This window comes from Gossypium hirsutum, chromosome D09 (genome assembly GCF_007990345.1).
Source record: "Gossypium hirsutum isolate 1008001.06 chromosome D09, Gossypium_hirsutum_v2.1, whole genome shotgun sequence".
NCBI classification, from domain to species: Eukaryota; Viridiplantae; Streptophyta; class Magnoliopsida; order Malvales; family Malvaceae; genus Gossypium; species Gossypium hirsutum.
In genome coordinates, this window is record NC_053445.1 from 49,296,351 (window position 1) to 49,317,053 (window position 20,703).

General features: G+C 35.6%; 5 protein-coding genes across 8 annotated transcripts; 3 read left to right on the forward strand and 2 right to left on the reverse strand.

Moving 5' to 3' along the window:
- The first annotated feature begins 1,198 nt into the window (after positions 1–1,198).
- On the forward strand, positions 1,199–4,592 carry LOC107890695 (loricrin). Of its 2 annotated transcripts, none has more exons than XM_016815222.2 (2): positions 1,199–1,444; positions 1,978–4,592. In XM_016815222.2, exon 2 carries the CDS (start codon positions 2,244–2,246, stop codon positions 4,290–4,292), a length of 2,049 nt encoding a protein of 682 aa, XP_016670711.1. In that variant the 5' UTR covers positions 1,199–1,444; positions 1,978–2,243; the 3' UTR covers positions 4,293–4,592. The 2 variants fall into 2 exon arrangements, with proteins under 2 accessions (XP_016670711.1, XP_040957107.1); XM_041101173.1 differs by lacking the exon at positions 1,199–1,444 and adding an exon at positions 1,479–1,571.
- Positions 4,593–5,639: 1,047 nt separating this feature from the next.
- LOC107890694 (putative cell division cycle ATPase) lies at positions 5,640–10,357 on the forward strand. Its single transcript, XM_016815221.2, has 15 exons — positions 5,640–6,268; positions 6,467–6,588; positions 6,687–6,775; positions 6,982–7,014; positions 7,124–7,214; positions 7,382–7,424; positions 7,521–7,612; positions 7,699–8,257; positions 8,334–8,418; positions 8,521–8,643; positions 8,721–9,289; positions 9,369–9,507; positions 9,598–9,666; positions 9,800–9,928; positions 10,018–10,357. Exons 1-15 carry the CDS (start codon positions 6,054–6,056, stop codon positions 10,129–10,131), a joined length of 2,472 nt encoding a protein of 823 aa, XP_016670710.2. The 5' UTR covers positions 5,640–6,053; the 3' UTR covers positions 10,132–10,357.
- A 9-nt stretch (positions 10,358–10,366) lies between these two features.
- Positions 10,367–12,483, reverse strand: LOC107890693 (reticulon-like protein B3). The gene is made up of 5 exons (XM_016815220.2): positions 12,011–12,483; positions 11,296–11,476; positions 11,063–11,204; positions 10,872–10,941; positions 10,367–10,781 (listed from the first exon to the last, which is right to left on the reverse strand). Exons 1-5 carry the CDS (start codon positions 12,192–12,194, stop codon positions 10,612–10,614), a joined length of 747 nt encoding a protein of 248 aa, XP_016670709.2. The 5' UTR covers positions 12,195–12,483; the 3' UTR covers positions 10,367–10,611.
- A 2,166-nt stretch (positions 12,484–14,649) lies between these two features.
- LOC107892836 (heavy metal-associated isoprenylated plant protein 39) lies at positions 14,650–15,538 on the reverse strand. Its single transcript, XM_016817876.2, has 3 exons — positions 15,400–15,538; positions 15,203–15,278; positions 14,650–15,112 (listed from the first exon to the last, which is right to left on the reverse strand). Exons 1-3 carry the CDS (start codon positions 15,403–15,405, stop codon positions 14,760–14,762), a joined length of 435 nt encoding a protein of 144 aa, XP_016673365.1. The 5' UTR covers positions 15,406–15,538; the 3' UTR covers positions 14,650–14,759.
- A 2,203-nt stretch (positions 15,539–17,741) lies between these two features.
- Positions 17,742–19,631, forward strand: LOC121220977 (uncharacterized). Of its 3 annotated transcripts, XR_005918287.1 has the most exons (4): positions 17,742–18,252; positions 18,361–18,475; positions 18,831–19,284; positions 19,373–19,631. XR_005918287.1 is itself a non-coding variant. In XM_041101174.1 (3 exons), exons 1-3 carry the CDS (start codon positions 18,193–18,195, stop codon positions 19,004–19,006), a joined length of 351 nt encoding a protein of 116 aa, XP_040957108.1. In that variant the 5' UTR covers positions 18,013–18,192; the 3' UTR covers positions 19,007–19,158. The 3 variants fall into 3 exon arrangements, 1 of the variants encoding a protein (XP_040957108.1); XR_005918286.1 differs by having other exon boundaries at positions 18,361–19,284; XM_041101174.1 differs by lacking the exon at positions 19,373–19,631 and having other exon boundaries at positions 18,013–18,252; positions 18,831–19,158.
- The last annotated feature ends 1,072 nt before the right edge of the window (positions 19,632–20,703 follow it).

The window sequence follows — 20,703 nt, forward strand, 5'->3', positions numbered from 1 at the left end:
CCGTTTAGAAAACGGGCCTCATTTTTTATTCAAACACATTTTTCGAATTTATATTTTTATTCAAATCCTACTATTTTTTGGGCGGACCTTCGACCCAAGCTAAACAACCCGAGCCATGATCAGGTCAATAATTGGAAGTTCGTTCAATTTGTACTTTTTTATTGATCTTTTTACCTATTGTTTGAATGCTTTTCTTTTTCTTTTTTCTTTTCCTTAAAAAGAATTCTTTTTTGCTATTAATCATCACCAATAGAAAATTTTTATCATCTGTTTTTAATCATTAATGTCATTATAATTAAAATTTATTTCATTATTTTTATTAATTGCTAATTTTGTAATTCTTATTTTTAAATCACTATGAATAATTGTGAAAGAACTTTTTGACCTTTTAAAATTTTGACTCTAATTTTTTTTAAAAATTTCTCTCATTTTTTTTTAACTTTATCGTCAATATGCTTTAGTCTTCATTTCCACATTCTTTTGAAATATCTTATTTAATTATTTGCAATGCTTCCTCTCAACACCAAAATTGAGAGGAAATTTGAGAGATGATTAGTTTGTGAAAAAAAAAGAGGTGGGGGTATTTATAGTTTTTTTTTGGGACCGTTGGGGGGGAATTGCGGCCACGTCAGCGTGATTTGCTGACGTGGCAACAAATCGCCCCCTCGTAGACACGATTTGTTGCCACGTCAGCAAATCGTGCTGACGTGACCGCAATTTCGTGGCACATCCCCTGACATCGCGCTGATGTGGACGCGATTTGCCGAAAAAGGCCCATTCCGGTGAATAATAAAATACCGAACCTATTTCGGTAATTTTAAAAAAATTAAACTTTTTTTGGTAAATTGCCCATAATATAGAGTAATAATAACATATCTTTTTATTATTTGAATTTGTGTGTGGTGTAGACCAGGCCTAGGGGTGTGTGTTGGCCAGTTGGGTTAGACATCGAGTCGCCACGCGAACCTCACAGTGGAAACTTTGAAGCTCTGTTGCTTTCATCACCTTTTACGTCATATTTTTAATTGTTGATGATTGAATACTAATTTTAAACTTATGTGATCACATTTTAAAGAATAATAACTTGAGAGAATGTCCTAATTAAAATTCCAACTAAATTTTTTTATATAATTACATCAAATTAAATTTAATTGGCATCATTAAAAGGAAAATGGGGCGACACACAACCGACAGATAATCATGATTAAAAATGTCTGAAAATTGCTGAAATTGTACATGTAGCACGTGCAGCTATACCTTGACACGTGCTACTACCATATGAAATTCCTCCATTTAATTAATTTCCAATTTATCTCCCTCTCTCTAACTGGCTTTCTGATTTATGCCTTATCTCTCTCTCTCTCTGTTTCGCCGGCTGCTCTGAAAGTTCCTTATCTCGTCCCAACAAATTATTTTCTTCCATTAAATTCAATCCAAATTCAAGGTAAATTAAAATTTACTTTCTTTTATATCAACGATTTTCCTTTTTGGTTTTTCAATTTCGATTGCTTAATCTTTTTTATTTATTTATAATCTCGTCCAGTTTCGAAGTAGTTCAATTTTCCCCGCTTGTAAGTAACTGTGTTATGGATCTGTTAATATCTGGCTCTGTTTGGCTTCCGAGAAACTTAAAAGCTTACCGGAAATTTTCTAAGAAATGAAACTTTGTTTTGAACGAGTTCAATCCAATACGCTTCTCTTTCTTGAGCTGAAAGTAAAAAAAAAAGGTTATTTATTTTTAAAATAAAAATAAGCCAATCTCGAGCTATGTTATACCCAGCTGAATTTATTTATACTGCTGTGTTCTTTTCTCTCTAGATAGTTCAGATTGTTCATTTCTCGACCAGTCATAGAAAAGATCGGCAGGTTTTAGCTTAATAAGAAGCTAGTTTTGTTTTTCAATCTTTTGATATTTACTTGTCTCAGAAATAGTTTCAGTTTTCTTATTGAACTTCAATTTTCTAATTCTTGGAACAGGATGATGGAGCGCCTGCCTGGTCTGTAGTGAATTATCATTTTTTAGTACCGATTGGCCAGATTTGGGGTTGAATCGAATCTCTTTGGATAAAAATGGATCGCTGTGACACTTCTGGATTTGTTAGTGGGGGTGGGAGTTACTCACTCAACGACTTCTAACCGTAGTATTTTTGTGGCTAATTGTCTTCACCCGGAAGTCAGGTTGACTGCTCTATTGGAATTGAGATTTGGTCTGCATATCATTGTTTGATTTCAGCTGTTCCTAGATGGATTCCAGGTTCTCAAACGTGGGGTTCCCTGCTAATTATTCTTTGAATGCATTCAAGATTTTGGGTAATTCAATGCAAGTTGGAGGAACTGGGGGTGCGTATAACATGGATACTGTTCTACGTCTTGATTCTGCTGGCTCTTCAGTCCCTTACATGTCTGCATCAAAGGGAATCAAGAGGAAGTGGAGTTCGATGGATAGATCCATCCGTGGGCAAACTGGGTCGTTATTGGCTCTTGGGCTAGGCCGCTCCTCTAGTTCCTCAGACAGCAAGGGGAGTTCAACAACTGCTTGTACTACTACATCTTCAGCCAAAGAAGCTGATGAAGAGTCCTCAATGGATATTGAATTGGATTTTATCCTCCATCTTGGCAACGAAAAAGTAATCAACCCCAAGAAATCTGCTAGTTCAAGTCCAAAAGGACTGGATTTGCAGCGAAATGTGGACCTGGAATTAAGTCTTTCATCTGGGCTTTCTGAATCTGATATCACTAGTGTCCATCTTAGCTCTTCTCCCAGTCAGTCAGTTATGAAGATGCCAACAGCTGTTGAAGGCTCCCCAAATGAAGATGAAAGATCTACATCTTGTCACTGGAAACCTGGAATTGGTTTGCCTTCATTCCAGAGTTTACCAGCAAAAGAGGCTAGTGTCTTCTGCAAGGAGGTTCCAAGAGGCATTGATCTTTCTCCTATTGTTCCAGAGCTATCTTCAAGCGTGATTACTACACCGAAAAGCTCGGTCACCTGCACTTCCGGGATGACACGGCAACAACAGCCACAACACCGCAGCTCTAGTTCAAAGACATGTCAGGTTGAAGGATGTGTAAGGGGGGCCAGAGGTGCTTCTGGCCGTTGCATATCTCATGGTGGTGGCAGGAGATGTCAAAAGCCTGGCTGCCATAAGGGAGCAGAGGGCCGGACTGTGTATTGCAAGGCCCATGGTGGTGGTCGGCGATGTGAATTTCTTGGTTGCACAAAAAGTGCAGAAGGCCGTACTGATTTCTGCATTGCCCATGGTGGTGGTCGGAGATGTGGCCATGATGGATGCACTCGAGCTGCCAGAGGCAAATCAGGACTATGTATACGTCATGGTGGTGGGAAGAGATGTCAAATGGAAAACTGCACTAGGAGTGCTGAAGGCTTCTCAGGACTCTGCATCTCACATGGAGGCGGGCGGAGATGCCAATTTATAGGATGCACAAAGGGGGCACAGGGGAGCACCATGTTCTGCAAGGCACATGGTGGTGGAAAAAGGTGCACGTATCCGAGATGTACAAAGGGTGCTGAAGGGAGTACTCCTTTCTGTAAGGGCCATGGAGGGGGAAAAAGATGTGCATTTCAAGGTGGTGGTGTTTGTACAAAGAGTGTGCATGGAGGAACCAACTTTTGTGTAGCGCATGGTGGAGGTAAGAGGTGTGTGATGCCTGAATGCACAAAGAGTGCAAGGGGACGTACTGACTATTGTGTTCGCCATGGTGGAGGCAAAAGATGCAAGTTTGAAGGGTGTGGCAAAAGTGCACAAGGTAGCACGGATTTCTGCAAGGCACATGGTGGAGGAAAGAGGTGCTCCTGGGGCCATCCTGGGTCAGAATATGGGAACCAACCTTCTGGTCCTTGTAACTATTTTGCAAGGGGAAAGACAGGTCTCTGTGTGCTCCACAGCAGCCTGGTTCAAGATAAGAGGGTTCATGGGGGTGCAACGCTTGGGCCTATTGTTGAAGACCAGAAACTCAGCAAGTCGGGGGAGATGAAAGAGATTGTTAATGCCATGGATGCAAATGTCGACACTAGGAACATATGGAGTGACGTAGAAGCTTCTGCAAGCACAAGTTGTTCTAGTTTGAATCAATATGGAGTTCCAAATGCTTGTAACTCTGTCTCCAAAGGAGGGTTCTCTGTTTCAGCTCCTGAAGGTAGAGTCCATGGTGGGAGTTTGTTGGCAATGCTAGCAGGCGGTTCCTGTGTTGGCTCAGCCAACAGTGCAGGTTTTACCGGCAATCCAGCAGGGCCAAATAAATCTATTAAGCCACCCCAGAACTGGATGTAGGTTTATTTCACAAGTATTATCAAATTATTATTGGAAAAGTTAGCCAGTATCCCTGCTTGTTTGCATCCTTTGGTTGTTAGTTTGTTAGTGTTAGAAACTTTTCGCGGTTCATTAGTCTAGTTTGTTATCATTGGGGGGATGGGGTAGGCAATATAGCTTACAATGAATCAGGGTCTTTGTTCATTCCTGTAAATGTTTCACATATTTCCAGCATGTTGTTGTGAATATACAGAGTAGTGCCTGTAAGATGAATCAGTTTGTCCGACATTAGTGGTTATAATAAAGCTTTCTTTGGGATCATATTCATCATTTAGCTATTTTTAAGTTGCCCATAATCTCTAAATCTTCAAGGATTATGCAGACCTTGAAAGTGAAAGCAATGAAATTCTCTTCTTAAATCTTTTTTTGTTAATATATTTCAATTGAACCGACAAAAGTATAGATGGTCTGAGAGATAAGCATACAAGCATGTGGGAAGAAATCAGGAGTAAGCTTTGATTGGATATAGTGGACAAAAGGTTTTGTCAAGTAGAAGACGGAGCTCGTGACTGTTCACTGTTTAGATCAGACCAAATCCACTTGGATGGTAATGATAATGCAAAATATGAATATCTGTAAATATTCCAATTTTTTTCCACCAATTCGAGCATTGTAAATTAAGATAATATTGGGAGTTGCATGTTATAATTGTTATTCGTAGTTGATTTGGAATGGGAGTGGATGTTAATCGTTTGATGTCTATGTTGATTGTATCCAAATTTGTTTTAGGATAATAGATTCAAATTCTAATTTCTAAATTTATTTTTTTGGGTTTTATGTAAATACAGAAATTTTAAAATTGAACTTTTTTAGTAAAATACAGAGATTTGTTAAATAACTATGCTTTATCAAACCTAGATATTATGTTAATGCAAATTCATTTTTTAAATTACAATTATAATTAATACTAAAACTTTATATACGTGTGGAAATTATGTATTTAAAATACATACGCATGTTCAAAAATAATAAAATAAATCTATAAGTGAGCATATAAAAAACATCACAATAAAATTTTGGTTGACTGATAAATTAAAATTTTACTAATACAATTAACATAAATATGCATATTTTTTTTAATTTTTTAAAATAAAAAAATTAAAATATCCTTAAATAATTAAAAACAATATTTTCGTAATTTCTGTTTCGATAAAGGAAGCATCAAGCACTAGCACGCCATTAGCATGGTTATAATTTATTACATGCAGACTTGCAACGTAATCTGGCGCCAAGGAGTCCCTTCAAAAATTGAAAATATTATATAACTTCTTTCAACTGTCAAACCATACCCATATAAACCGTCACAAATGATGTATGCTAACCAAATTTGTAATTTCCACATCAAGCTTGTCTTCTGTTTTCTCCTCCGTAAATAGCGGGAACTGAGTGACTCTCCTACGCTTCCTCCGCCGACATCCTCCGTGTACATCAGCCGCTTTTTCTTCCCCTTTTCCGGTGACCCTTCTCCCTCATCTGTCAATACATCCACTTCTTTCGCTTCATTTTAATTTTGGCAATCAACGAAATTACCATTCAATTATTAGAAACCCCAAAAACAGGGCATACCTATTACCTACTAGGCGTGAAATAACGTTGGAGATCCAAGGATTTTCTTCTTCTTTTTCAACAATTTTTTTGTTTGCGAAACAAAAAAAATTTCTGGAGAACAATCAAAATAATTTTCTACATCGGGTTTTAAAAGAAAAATCTCAAGGCAAAGCAATGGATCAAAAGCATGTACTGTTATCGGCATTGGGTGTAGGGGTAGGGGTAGGGATGGGGCTGGGATTGGTTTCGGGTCAGAGCAGATTGACCGGAAGCGGTTCGGTTGCATCAACCGGCCTCACTTTGGAGAATATGGAGAAAGAATTGATCCGCCAAATCGTTGATGGCAGAGAAAGTCAAGTCAGATTTGATGAGTTCCCATATTACCTCAGGTAAACTCTCCAATTTTCTCATAATCCCTTATCCTACATCGCTTTTCAATATTTGAAAACGTTTGTTCATAGTTTATGATAAGGCTGATACAGGTATGTTTAATGTTTTAAAAATTTTCATGAGTCTTGAAGGGTAATAATTTCGTATTCATATTCAAATATACATCAATGTCAATCGTTGATGGTGTTGTTTTGCAGTGAGCAGACACGGACGTTGTTGACCAGTGCTGCCTATGTCCACCTGAAACATGCCGATGTTTCCAAGTACACAAGGAACCTTTCCCCTGCTAGTAAAGCCTTATTGCTGTCGGGGCCTTCGGGTTCGTTATCCCCAATATTTTTCTTTTTCTCTCCTACTATGCTTCATGCATCTGTTTCTGCAAATGTTGTAATTTGCACTGTTTCTTGTTACTTGAAGAACTTTACCAACAAATGCTTGCCAAAGCTTTAGCTCATTACTTCGAATCAAAGTTGCTGCTGTTGGATGTAACTGACTTTTCCTTAAGAGTGAGTAGTCTTTCACATTTTCTTATTTCCCCCATTGAGCACTCGTGTTTGACATCTATGTCTGACATAGATACGGAGATATCACACTCTAAAAGCTCTTCATAGACATACCTGTACCTAACATTTATATCCAAGTCTGAGTAACATAGCCTAGCGGTGTTTTTAAGCTTTTCATTTGACAGTTAAAACTGGTTACCTATGTGCAGATTCACAATAAATATGGAACTCCCAAAGAATCTGTAAGTCTTTTTTTTTTTCTCTTTTTATGGTAAAATTTTCTCCTGTGGAACATGGAAATGGATCAATCCTGCTTTGGATTTTTCTCTAATCTTTGATTCTGTCGCGCAGTGTTTCAAAAGATCCCCTTCGGAATCAGCACTAGAGCGGTTGTCTGGTCTGTTCAGTTCTTTTTCACTCCTTCCACAAGAGGAACCTAAGGGTAATTCAGTGGAAAATTACATTTTTCTTAAATATCCATGTATGATATTCGTATTGACATGGCTATGAGGATATGACACTTCAAGGATCTTCTGAGAAAACTCAAAAAAGAAAAAGTTAAACAATACCCGATCCCTCGTTGACTATCAACAATATGTTGTATTGCAGGTAGATTGAAGCGGCAAAGCAGTAGTGTGGATATTGCATCAAGGTACTGAGACAAACATTTCTGATTGATTCCGTGAGAAATGTGTAGCCAAGAGTTTAATCTTCTGTTTTTCGATATTTATGGTTCTTGCAACAACAGAGGAAATGAAGGCCCTCCAAAGCTCCGTAGAAATGCCTCTGTATCGGATAATATGAATGGCCTTGCCTCCAAATGCTCTCCTGCAAATCTAGGTTTGTCCTCTCAAGTTTCATGAATGAAAGGCTTCAATTCTCATTTCACGGTTGCTTTAATATTATTTTATCTCCCTTGTTTTTAGCTCCTATGTCGCGGACAAGCAGTTTGTTTTTCGATGAGAAGTTGCTTTTACAAGCTCTTTACAAGGTGTTGGTTTATGTGTCGAGAGCCACTCCCATTGTGCTGTATCTTAGAGATGTTGACAAGCTCTTGTTTAGATCGCAACGGTTCTATAATTTCTTCCAACAAATGTTGAAGAAACTGTCTGGGAATGTGTTGATACTTGGGTCACGAGTTGTTGATCTCAGCAACGACCGAGAGTTGGAAGAAAGGCTAGCTGTGCTTTTCCCTTACAACATTGAGATCAGGCCACCAGAAGAAGAACAACATCTTGTCAACTGGAAATCTCTACTTGAGAAAGACATGAACATGATCCAAACTCAGGATAATAAAAATCACATCATTGAGGTGCTTTCGGCTAACGATCTCGATTGCGATGATCTTGATTCTATCTGCATTGCAGACACGTTGGCACTCAGTAGATACATTGAGGAAGTTGTGGTGTCTGCCATTTCTTATCATTTGATGAACAACAAGGATCCCGAATACAGAAATGGAAAACTCGTCATATCATCGAAAAGGTCAAATCCGTTTCTCTCCCACAGTTAATGTTAGCGTTTAGCATTAAGTTTTCTGATTTGGGTCACATTGATGCAGTTTGGCATATGGATTGAGCATATTCCAGGGGAAGTCCATCGGCAATTACAGGTTAAAACTGGAGGCACCAACTGAAACATTAAAGGTTTTATAATCTTAGCTAAGTTGTTTTATAACATTAAACAAAAGGAATTAAATGGTACATTACAAAGCTTATGTCCCTATCATGTACAATGAGTATTTGTAGGAAGCTGGAACACTTTCTGTAGGTATTAAACCAGAATCAAAATCTGGGATCCGAACCGGAACTGGAACCACAAATCCTGAAAAGACTGACGGTGAAAATTCTGCTTCAGTCATCAAAGTTCCTGTGAGTTATTGTCTTGTTTTTTGTAGTAACCAGTTCCTTCAATATTCGGTTTTGTCATGCTCCATATTGATCCGCAGGAAGTTGTTCCAGACAACGAATTCGAAAAGAGAATAAGACACGAGGTCATACCAGCAAACGAGATCAATGTTACATTTGCTGACATTGGTGCCTTAGATGAGACGAAAGAATGCCTGCAAGAGCTAGTGATGCTTCCCTTGAAAAGGCCAGACCTTTTCAAAGGTGGCCTTCTAAAGCCTTGCAGGGGAATATTGTTGTTCGGTCCACCTGGCACTGGGAAGACAATGCTAGCCAAAGCCATTGCCAGGGAAGCTGGAGCTAGCTTCATTAATGTGTCGATGTCGACCATTGCTTCTAAATGGTTCGGGGAAGACGAGAAGAACGTCCGAGCTTTGTTCACATTGGCAGCCAAGGTCTCTCCGACAATTATATTTGTTGATGAGGTCGACAGCATGCTCGGCCAAAGGACTCGAGTTGGAGAGCACGAAGCTATGCGGAAGATAAAAAACGAGTTTATGACTCACTGGGATGGACTCTTGACAAAACCAGTTGAACGTATCCTTGTCCTTGCTGCAACCAACAGGCCATTCGACCTTGATGAAGCTATCATTAGGCGTTTTGAGCGTAGGTAAGTACGTTCACCCATAATATTAAGTACCAGAACTATTGATATCATGTTAAACATACATCGTCACTTGTTTTTGCAGAATCATGGTGGGGCTTCCAGGTGTAGAGAACAGGGAAAAGATTTTTAGAACTCTTCTGGCAAAGGAAAAAGTAGAAGAAAATCTAAATTATGCCGAGCTTGCAGCCATGACTGAAGGATATACTGGAAGTGACCTTAAGGTTTGCATTTTGATTTAAGATTTTCTTTTTTATATTTTTTAGATAGAATTAATTGAAATATAATCATTGTAATTTCCTGTTTACAACCAGAATTTATGCACAACAGCCGCTTATCGTCCAGTTAGAGAGTTAATACAGCAAGAGAGATTGAAGGATATGGTAAGTTCCTCACTTCATTTAAGTCCCTCTCAACCGTTTGTTTTGGTTTTAAACATACATCACTCAAAATCAAGAATGAATACCAAATACGGGTGTCAAACATGAGTACTTCAAGAAAAACAAACAATTGCAGGAGAGAAAGAAGAAAGAAGCTGAAGGGCAGAACTCAGATGATCCCTCGACAAAAAATGACGATGTGGAGGAAAGAGTTATTACCTTAAGGCCATTAAACATGGAAGATTTAAGGCAAGCAAAGAATCAGGTAACCAAATTATTCCAGATCAATGTTACAATTGCCAACAAGTATTAGAGGAAATACTCACATTGTGTTTCCATTTTCCTGCTGAGCAGGTGGCAGCTAGCTTTTCTTCCGAGGGAGCTGGAATGAACGAGTTAAAACAATGGAACGAATTGTACGGAGAAGGTGGTTCGAGAAAGAAGGAGCAGTTATCGTACTTCCTATGAGAGTTTGATTCGTTTTTAACAGTTACAAAAATTATCTCTACAATAGTTTCGAGTTAGTGTACACTGTATAAGTATAATCCTTAAGATAGAGCTTGTTTTACTCTATTTCTGGGATTCTCAAGAGCTATAAGTGCACTTTGACTTGTGCTCTTTTAGCTTTAAAAGTCATACAATTACCTCATTGGGAGTTAGCAACTTATAAATACTACTATAGAAGTTTAAATGATCATCGAGGTAAACCAATCCAAAAACACGGGTTGAGATTTCTCCCAAATTATAATGCACTAATCAACTTGCAGTATTGTCACAGAGCACGTAGCTTCGGGGAAAGAGTACAACAAAAATGATATTAAAAAAGGATACCATATTCATCAACATTGTGAACCCAGTAACTATGAAGATAAAGGATGAAAGGGTTCGAGCTAATACCGGATAAAATTTAACACCGCCTTTAAAAAGGCTACATCTAGGTCAGTAAACCTAGTCCTTCTTCTTTTCCTTTGATGGTCCCCTTGGAATCTTATTTAAAACATTTGCATTGAACACCGCATACTGTTTCTTAATCTCATGCATTGCTTTCTCTGCAAATGGATCCACCTTGTCCTCATATTTCTCATACAGCACAGGGACAGTGTGAAGCAGGACAAAGACTGTTTCGCAAAACCAATTAAATAACATTAAGAAAAGAAACTGTTTCTAAGGGTTTAAAAAACAAAAGCACTTGAAAGCAATTCCGGTACCTATGTAAAACAATGTCACGAAGTTGCACCAACTTCCAACAATAGACAAGATCCACAAGCCAGCAATCACCTGAACAATTGAAATGCCATTCGGATATAACTTTAAAATGCAAAATAACATAATTCGTAACTCTCATATCAATAAAAACTGATCAACACATAACAATTCAAGAAAACAAGTAACAACATACATAAAGGAACTTCTTAAGATCTCTTCCTGAAGCAATATCCCGGAAGACGGTAAAAGCCAGGTTAGTCTCAAACCTAAGTGCTTCGGCAAACTCTATAACTGGATCCTTAGGTATATGAACCTCACGGATGCATAGTGGAGACCTATTCAAAACAAAAGCAACTTACATTAACACGAGCAAAAAGAAGCCACAATCCAAAATATAAACTCCAAGAGTAGACATCGACAGCTTACTTGTTGATGAAAGCATAGGCATTTGACCACAAGAAGAGTATTACGAGAGCAAATATCAATACATGACAAACTAGAGTGAGAAGGTGGTACTCCAGCAATTCAAACAAAACCCATATCACAGTCGCAACACCGAGCACTCCAGCCGAAATCTTTTTGTTCCTCCAAAGGAATGTATCAGCCGCTATTGCATATACACTCAATTTCATTACAAAAGCATGCATCATAAAAGAAATTACACACAAGAAGTACTAATTATATAATCAATTAAAATGGCAAATTATCATCTTCAAGTAAGGTTATTGATAACCAGTACTACAACATTTTGAAACTTTTAATAAATTAAGACAATCCCAAAATTTATTCGCTTCAATAAAGCAAAAAAGAAAGAAAGTAATCTTTACTAGAGATAATCGCATCCATTTAGTTAAAGATTCAGAGATTCAAAATTTTTTATTTTTCTCAAGCTAAAACAAATGTTAAGAGATTAAAAACCATGATTAAGCTCAAACAGCACCAATTAATCAATACCAAAAGCACGATAAACGTTAATAGGCCGAATCTACTTCTTTAATGAACACCAAAAAATTCAAAGAAATCGGGAATTGAACTCGTATTCATTACGAAAATCCAAACTTAAAAGAAAACCCAGGCCTCTAAAAGCTAAAAAATAGTGTACAAATTTAAGAAATGAAGAAATGGGGTTTTGTTAACATACATTTGCCTCCACCAAAAACGTGGTGTACGGACCTTTGTCTCCCGAAGAGACGGAAAACTTTGGCCTTGATCGACGATTCTGATGGCTCATCGATGTCGGAATCAGAGGAAGAATCATGGCCGTGGATCTTCTCAGCTAGCTTCACCATCAGCGATTCCTCGTGCTTCTCTTCGTGCTCACCCATTTTTTTCCCACTCAAATTCTAGAACCGATCTACTCGTTTCTAAAGCTTTGAAAGTGTGAAGATCGAGACAAGAAAATTAAAACTTTTATATTTAGAAAATTGGAGGGAAAACCCGGTAGCCAAAGCTTTGGTTTTTAAATTTAGGTAAACTATATTCATAGTAAATTAAAACTCAATTATCAGTCTTTTCTCCGTCACTTATCTATGAAATGTGCTAAAAAGGTCACACAATTTATAGGGTTTATCTTTTCGGTCACCATCCCAGCATCCCTTGCTAAGCTAACCTGATATGATAGTTTTTTTTTTTTTAATTTTCATAATAATATATTTACTCTTTTAACATTAATTTCGTTATAATTTTAAGACAATTATGGATGCAACTGAAATGGAGAAATTGAAACCCTAGTGATAGTAGAAAAAGTTCACTTTACCCATTTCATTTGCATTTGTTTTAATGACTATGTATTTTTAATATTTATTTTAATATAAAAATTATGTAAATAACTTTTAATGATTATTATTTAAAATAAATATGATTTTTTAATATAAATATTATTTAATAAGTTTTAATGACTATGTAACATAAATATAATTTTGATATATATATTTATTATATATTTAATATATTTTAAAATTATACTTTTTTTATTGATGAATGTAAATATAATTTTAATAAAATTTAATTATCCATTATAATTAAATACATATTTTAATCTAATGTCTTTAATAGTCATTTTCTATTTTCATCTTATTGCTACAGCTGCATTTAAATTCAAACATTGTTATAGTATCCAATTTCATCATTACAGTAACTAATCTGTCACCGTTGTTTTTAACCTCACCGGAGGTAAATGGACTGCTCATCCAAACTAAGTCTTGTCTTCAATATTTATATTAGTAGAGCTTGAGACTAAATTTGCAGGGTTTAATTAAGATTTTCAAAACTCTTAAAAGTTTAATGAAATTTCCTTTTGTTTTTTAAAATGGGATTTATTTTAAAAAAAATTTGTGAGATTTATGAGAATTTCCAAAAATAAATTAAGATAATTTACTTAAAATTTTCAAAAATAAAACAAAGTAAAATGAGAATTTTAAAAAATTGGAAGCTTAATTAAAAAATTCAAGAGAAAAATGAAAAATTTTCAAAAATTTTGAGAGGCAAGGCCATCATTGGCCACTGTTACCATTTACCCGCACTTTATTAATTTAATATTAATTCTAAAAAATAAAAAAAATTATAAAAGTTTCATTAATTGATAAAAGTAATAAATTAAAGTTTAACTTGCCAGAAGGTGTAAACCACGGATTAATCTACTTATTGAGGCTCCATCTCCATTAAATTTTGGTTTCAATTGTATCTCTTCAATACAAATGTAGTTAGCATGTATGTTTCCGCCAGCTTCTAACCCAATATTTTTCACAAAACTATATCAATTTATAACTTCAAATATAAAAGTTTTCCATTTTTCTTTAAAAATGGACACATTTGCAAAAGTTCAATACCATCTATGAATATGTTTATCTATCAATTGCATTCAAATTTTGTTTTAGAAGCAGGTTGAGTTTTAGCTCGACTGGTATGGGTATTATCGCCAGCACAGGAGGTCGTAGGTTTGAGTTCACTGAGGCGCATTATTCTCCTATTTATACGTAATTAATCTAGAAAGAAAAATTGTTTTGTTTTGTTGACAACATGGTGTGGTCGAGACTTGACTTTTATGATGTAACATCATTATCACAACGTGAAGTAACGATAACCAACTTCATTATGGTAGCAAATTACATATCATCTTACCACATATCAATATAATCTCTTTCCTAACAATATTTTAATATGATAGCAGCCAGCCCTTTGTTTGTCCTTGAACAGAACCAAATATTTTCTCTACCTCCAAAAGAAAACGTTTGGTTCTCATCTTGGTTGCTATAGTTTAATGTAAATTCTATTACCTAATAAAATCTAATATGAGAAGTTGGGTTAACATTCCTACTCCACCCCACCCATATGTAAATGAATGGGTTATCCATCGTCTTCCGAATTGGGCTCCATGATTTTGGTTTTATTTGAAGGTAGAAAAGAAACCTAGAAAGGCCAAGGTTGGGCTTCGCCTTAGGCTAACCCCAATGGAGGAAACAGTTTGAAGTTGTAATTCCAAGTCAAATTAGTGATGATTGATGAATGCCGCACAGTATTTAATTCTATATAACTTTGGTACTTTGTTAATTGGATTAGTTGGTTACTTCAACAAAGCTCCAAGTATAAAAATATCACCCTCCCTGCCTGCATCATCATACGTCTATCACCCTGCTCAATCCAGTCAATATCTACTACATTAATCCTTCAAATTTCTATTAGAGAGTCGGTCTTTGTTGAATTATACCTTATTCTTGTATTCCAGTATATCTCAAATGTTAAAATTCGGTATAAATATTTAAAATCCGAACCAAGTAAATATGTTGCAATAAGCTCTACATAACATTGATCAAAATTTATTCACTCTCTATACAGCATCTCCTTACTTTTCATTCAGCTGTTGTGTTGCATCCTTTATAAGTCCAGCAAATTTAGCTGATAATACACGAATTCGGATTTTCTTCCGCACTTACGACTCGATAATATGTAGTCATGTGAGGATTATAGGCCTTGTAAGCCTTAACAAGCTCAGCAATCTGATCACTTTCTTTCTTTTTATCATCCTCCTTCTTGCCACCGCCGCCGCCGCCACCACCGCCGCCACCACCGCCGCCACCTTCATCTTTCTTGGCTCCTCCATCTTTTTTCTCTTCTTTCGCCGGTCCAACCGTTAAAATCTCGGTATGCCATTGTTTTCTCAACTTGTTCACTATGTTAATCGGGTCAACGTCGCCGATCACTGTCAACTTCTTGTCTTTCATATCCATCGAAATAGAATCAACACCTACAAAAATTAGAGAGAATTGAAGAAGACAAGTTCCTGATAATAAACCATTAACATTAGAGAACAAAAAGAGATGTTTTAAGCAAGTACCGGAGAGACCGGAAACAGCTTTCATGGCTTTCTGTTTCTCTTTGCCTTCATGTAAATCCAATTTCAAGACAACTTTCTGTAAGAAGAAAACAGAAAGTGAAACCAAATCAGAATCAGAGAGAAACCCATGAAAGATTCAATATCTTTGGTAAGAAAAAGTGGGAGGAAAAATAGATTAAAGGGGAAGGAAACTAGACCTTCATTGGTGCTGAAACAGGAAGCAGTGACCAAACAAAACAATTATTGAGACGATCACGAAAACCATCAAATTATAAGACAACATATAAATAGACGAGGAGCGAGTAAAATCCGTGTTAATGGTAAGGTTTAATTTCGTCCTCTGTCCCTGTATTCTTTGAAATTTTAAAGTTTAGTCCCTTTTTAAGAATTAAAGTCTCAATTGATATATTGTTAATTAAAATTTATTAAATTAGAGTATACTTCTATAGTGTTTATATATTGTCAATAAATAATATTAAGAATTGCTATATTTGTTTTTAGAAGGATTCAACTTCAAAAGTTTGTATTATTTGTGCTTATACTTATATAATTATAGTTGATTATTTACCAAGTCTTTGGCTTTGAGTGTTCATGTTTTACTTTATTTAAATATATATTTGACTTAAATTTTACTATATACAAATTATTTTCAGAATTATTCTGATTCAAGGTAAATTATATATATAATAATATGAATGTACAAACTTTGTAATTGTCAATCTAATTGATTACCAATCAAGTAGAAAAGGAGATGTTATGTGAATTTTATAATAGCATTGTTTTTTATTTAGGTTTCTTTTAGTAGTGTATTACTCGAAATTTATACATAAGACTTATATTATTTTATAAATTAGTAATTTTATATTTTTAAATTGATTTTTTAAAAATTTTATTCACGCTATTTAGCTAATGAATGCAAACATACTTGCAATACTATTAGTAAATTTTTTAATCATATGAGATAAAAATTAAAAAAAAATTATCTAAGGTTATTGGAAGAAAAAAGAATAATCGGATATTAATGTTCTAAAAGAATTTGATGAATCATTATAAGTTATAATTTTCAATATCAAAATCAGATTCTTGTTTATGTTTGGCCATGAATAAATATAAAAATACTATTTAGTATTTACTTATAAAATAATCGAGTGACTGACATAGTTATCAAAAAACAAAATAATGGTTTTATATATTTTCAAATAAAACTTTTTGTTTTTAATATTTATTTGACTTCAAGTCCAGTTCCAAATCAACATTTTGTAAATTTCTATTGATTTTATCTTAATATAACTTTAAATAAAGTGAATAAGATTTTAAAAACATCAATTTAAAAATATAAAAATACTAATTTATAGAATAATGTAAACCTTATATATAATTTCGAGTAATACACTACTAAAAGAAACCTAAATAGAAAATAATGCTATTATAAAATACATAACATTTCCTTATCTACTTGATTGGTAATCAACGTGACTAGCACAATTCTAATTTAGACCACACTTGAAACGTTGAACACCTTAACCATCAAACCAACGCATGGGTTGAATCTCTTCTTTAATTCTATTAGGATCTCTATCCTCAACTTGATTTATTTCTTATCAACTAAATCAGCTTTCTCTAACACTGGATCATTATCCTCTATTCTTATAATATTAGGAAGTATAAAACAAGCATTAATTATCCTTATTTGAGTTTTTATATATAAAAACAGGGTTCTTAATATAGCCCATCGTTTCTTTACTAATCTACATGTTGGAGATTGATCCGGTTAAGCAACAAACAAGTAAAAAAAGCGGAATAAATTAAGAAATTGAACACACAAATTTAACATGGAAAAACTCCTTCAAAGATAATAAAAAATCACGGGCAAAGATAATTTTACTATAATGGCAAAAAAGAACGAAAAGTACAAAAGATGGAGATAAAAACTAAAGCCAAAAATCTAAAAACAAAGAACTCTCAAAACGTAAATACAAAATTCTCTAAAAGTGTTATGAGTTCTAAGGTTGTAAAAGAGCCTATTTATAGGCTAAATTCATAGGTTAAATAATAATAAAATAATCTAGACTAATCAGAGTTTGATTTAAACAAATAAACAGAGTTTAACTGGAAGATTGTTTCTCAAATTTGACTGAAATAGGAGTCATACTTAACACCAAATGATCTACCCCATTAATTTAAATGATACCTAATCCTTCGATAAGGTGCTGAAATCCTAGGTCAAGAAAGTATTTATTTATATTATAAGACGATAAAAAAATTAATTAATGAAATTTCATTAATTTAGTAATGATTCATATACCACTTATTTAAACAAAACTATTATCATTTGGAATATAAAGACAATTACATCTATATCTTGTAAAACTTTAGAGTCATCATATGATCCTTCCCATCCAAGTAATACATATATGAAATTTTATATTTGAAGCACAAACTGTTAATGCGTTTGTCGAGATATCACCTTTCTAATTTCGATATCTAAGTCTATATTTGACATTCACAGTTACTAGAAATGAGTTCCATTAGTATAACTCTAGTAAATATATATATGTTATTAAATTTTATAATTTAACAATTTTTTTTGTGAAAATGACTGATATTAATATTAACAGGCTCAAAAGGAGTAGCTAAAAGGCCACCAAAACAGACAAAAAAGAAAATCACAACTGTCCAATATAAAAGAAAATTAAAAACTACGCCTAGAAAGTAACGAAACATCAATAAGCAAAAAATGCGTGAGCCTGCAACAAAACTTTTCAATCTCCATTATCAGCCACAGCAGGGCTCCATTTCCTTCGTATTATCGATCAGAGACCGAGAGCCAGCAACGCTTTGCAAACAATATTAGAGATTCAATGAACCTTCTCTAACTCAAAGCGAACATATGGAACTTAGGTCCGTTGGCACCATCGTAACCAGTCTTCCTCCACCACCAGTCGCACAGTCTCCGGTATTCCATTAACCCAGGCCCCACACACTTTCCGATGTCGACTTTCCACTGCCAAAATATGGGCTACAGCGTTAAGCGGACGGTTCACAAACTTGTAAGAGACTTCATCAAAGCCCTGGCGCAATCTATGAATATTATGAACAATCGACCTAATAATCGATCTATCTTCCTCATTTTTAATCAGTTTTTTAATGACTGTCAGGGAGTCCCCTTCCACAATCAACCGTTGAAAGCCCTTCAATTTTGCGAGGATCAGCGCTCTTTCACAAGCTCGTGCTTCCGCCACGAATGCGTCATCCACACCTTCCACCAGATAAGTAACTGCTTCTATAACTTCCCCTCTGTGATTTCTGGCTAAGATTGTTATTGTCGCAAAATTATTTCCTGAAATATACGACGCATCAAAATTAATTTTAATAAAACCATAGTCAGGAGGCCTCCAGACTTCATTTCTCATAAGAGCAGTAGAATCACATAGATTCTCACGAACAAGCCATGGATCTCGCTCATAGCCCCTGATAAATCCCAATAGTTGTGGCATAGAAAGCTTAATCCCCTCATGAACCAACTTATTTCTATGAAACCAGAAACACCAAAGAGTTAAAGCAATAAACCTTTTTTTCGACCTTCTGCTTCAAGATATGTTTTAACAAAATTAGCATTATAATCCAGGGAATCGTCCAAAGGGGGAATTTGAACTTGCAACGATGTCCATATATTTCGAAGGACCCTACAAGACCCCAACAAATGCGCTGTGGTTTCTAGATCTTCCTTACACAGTGGGCATACAGCCTCCTCACATAATGTTCGGCGTGCCAAGTTCCCATAGTGTGGCACCATGTTATTGAACAATCTCCAAACATGTATTTTTATTTTCTCTGGAATATGCAAAGCCCAGAGATCCATGTAAAAACTTTTGTATTATTCATTTGTAGAGGACATGTGTAGATTGCTCTGTAAATAATCTGTAATAAGAACTCGATACCCACTCCTGACAGTATACTCACCTGAGCCTTCATACTTCCATACCAACATATTCTCTGGTCGGCTTTCAGAGATGGGAATGTCAAAGATTCGATTAGCAGTGTTATCATCCACTAGATTGTGAATCAACTCTCTATTCCAGGTACTGTCTTCTTCATTCATTAACTGATTCACTGTTGACCAAGGAGGCTTAATTTCAATAACTGGGATTCTGTTACTCTCTCTTCCAGGCAACCAGGGGTCATTCCAAATGTTGATACTTGCACCATTTCCTACACGCCACAAGATTCCATCACTGATCAGGTCCCGCGCACTACAAATACTTCTCCAAGTAAATGAAGGGTAAGAACCAACCTTTGCTGTTAGTATAGTGGAAAGAGGGAAATAACGGGCTTTTAAAACCTTGGCTAATAAACAATGGGGCTAGGTTAAAATACGCCACACCTGCTTCGTTAAAAGGGCCTTATTAAACAAGAATAAATTTTTAAACCCCAGCTCTCTAAAACTTTTCGGTTTATACAGAACATCCCACGAACTCCAATGAATCCCCTTCGATGTTTTATTATTCGTCCACCAGAATCGATTCATTATTCCTTCCAATGTTTTACATAATGACTTTGGCAATAAAAAACACTGCATAGCATAAATTGAAGTTGACTGCAAAACTGATTTAATGAAAACCTCCTTATCCCCCATTGAAAGATAACGCATACTCCACCCCTCCACCCATTTTCTGAATCGATCCACAAAGTTAGCAAAAGCCCACTTTTTCCTCCTACCTACCATCATAGGCAAACCGAGATACTTTTCAGGATTTGAGGCCAGACGTACCCTTAATAAATTAACAATATCCTTCTGAACACTAGAGACAACATTTGCAGCGAAATAAATGAGGGATTTTTCAAAATTCACTCTCTGCCCCGAGACCGTCTCATATTCATGGATAATAGCCCGAACCACTTCAGCTCCTTCACAGGAGGCATCACCAAAAAGAATGCAATCATCTGCAAAAAATAAGTGGTTGACCGAAAACTTCTCTCTACCTATAGGTGCCCCCATCATCATCCATTTAGTTTTAGCTTCCTGAATGAGCAGCGAAAACCCTTCAGCACAAATCAAGAATAAATAAGGACTAAGAGGGTCTCCTTGTCTGAGTCCTCTCGATGGTGTGAACCAGTCCCCGCTAGCTCCATTAATACTAATAGAGTACGTGACAGAGCATACACAACGCATGACAAGAACGATCCAATCCTCATGAAAACCCAGGTGCTTCATCATACCTGCCAAAAAATCCCATTCCACACGATCATACGATTTACTCATATCTAGTTTAAACGCAAAGTTGTCTTTCTTACCTCTCTTTTTCATTTTTAGGGAATGAAGTATCTCATAAGCAATCAATACATTATCAGAGATAAGCCTACCTGGAATAAAGGCCTTTTGAGCTTCATTAATACAAGACCCCAGTGTTTCGCTCATCCTCAATACCAACACTTTTGCTATAATTTTGTAAATGACATTACAAAGCCTGATAGGCCTAAAATGAGTCATGTTACTCGAT

Bases quoted from the DNA above. Each gene is read 5' to 3' on its own strand.
- LOC107892836 (XM_016817876.2), bottom strand. The intron at 15,113-15,202 runs GTACTTGCTTAA...TAATTTTTGTAG, and splicing joins AGCTGTTTCCGGTCTCTCCG to GTGTTGATTCTATTTCGATG.
- LOC107890695 (XM_016815222.2), top strand. From the start codon at position 2,244: ATGGATTCCAGGTTCTCAAACGTGGGGTTCCCTGCTAATTATTCTTTG.
- LOC121220977 (XM_041101174.1), top strand. From the start codon at position 18,193: ATGTCGACTTTCCACTGCCAAAATATGGGCTACAGCGTTAAGCGGACG. The intron at 18,253-18,360 runs GTAAGAGACTTC...AATGACTGTCAG, and splicing joins AGCGGACGGTTCACAAACTT to GGAGTCCCCTTCCACAATCA. The intron at 18,476-18,830 runs GTAACTGCTTCT...ATTATAATCCAG, and splicing joins CCACACCTTCCACCAGATAA to GGAATCGTCCAAAGGGGGAA.
- LOC107890693 (XM_016815220.2), bottom strand. From the start codon at position 12,194: ATGGGTGAGCACGAAGAGAAGCACGAGGAATCGCTGATGGTGAAGCTA. The intron at 11,477-12,010 runs GTATGTTAACAA...TATATGCAATAG, and splicing joins CGTTTTTGGTGGAGGCAAAT to CGGCTGATACATTCCTTTGG. The intron at 10,942-11,062 runs GTATGTTGTTAC...TCAATTGTTCAG, and splicing joins ATCTTAAGAAGTTCCTTTAT to GTGATTGCTGGCTTGTGGAT.
- LOC107890694 (XM_016815221.2), top strand. From the start codon at position 6,054: ATGGATCAAAAGCATGTACTGTTATCGGCATTGGGTGTAGGGGTAGGG. The intron at 7,613-7,698 runs GTTTGTCCTCTC...CCTTGTTTTTAG, and splicing joins ATGCTCTCCTGCAAATCTAG to CTCCTATGTCGCGGACAAGC. The intron at 9,508-9,597 runs GTTTGCATTTTG...GTTTACAACCAG, and splicing joins ATACTGGAAGTGACCTTAAG to AATTTATGCACAACAGCCGC.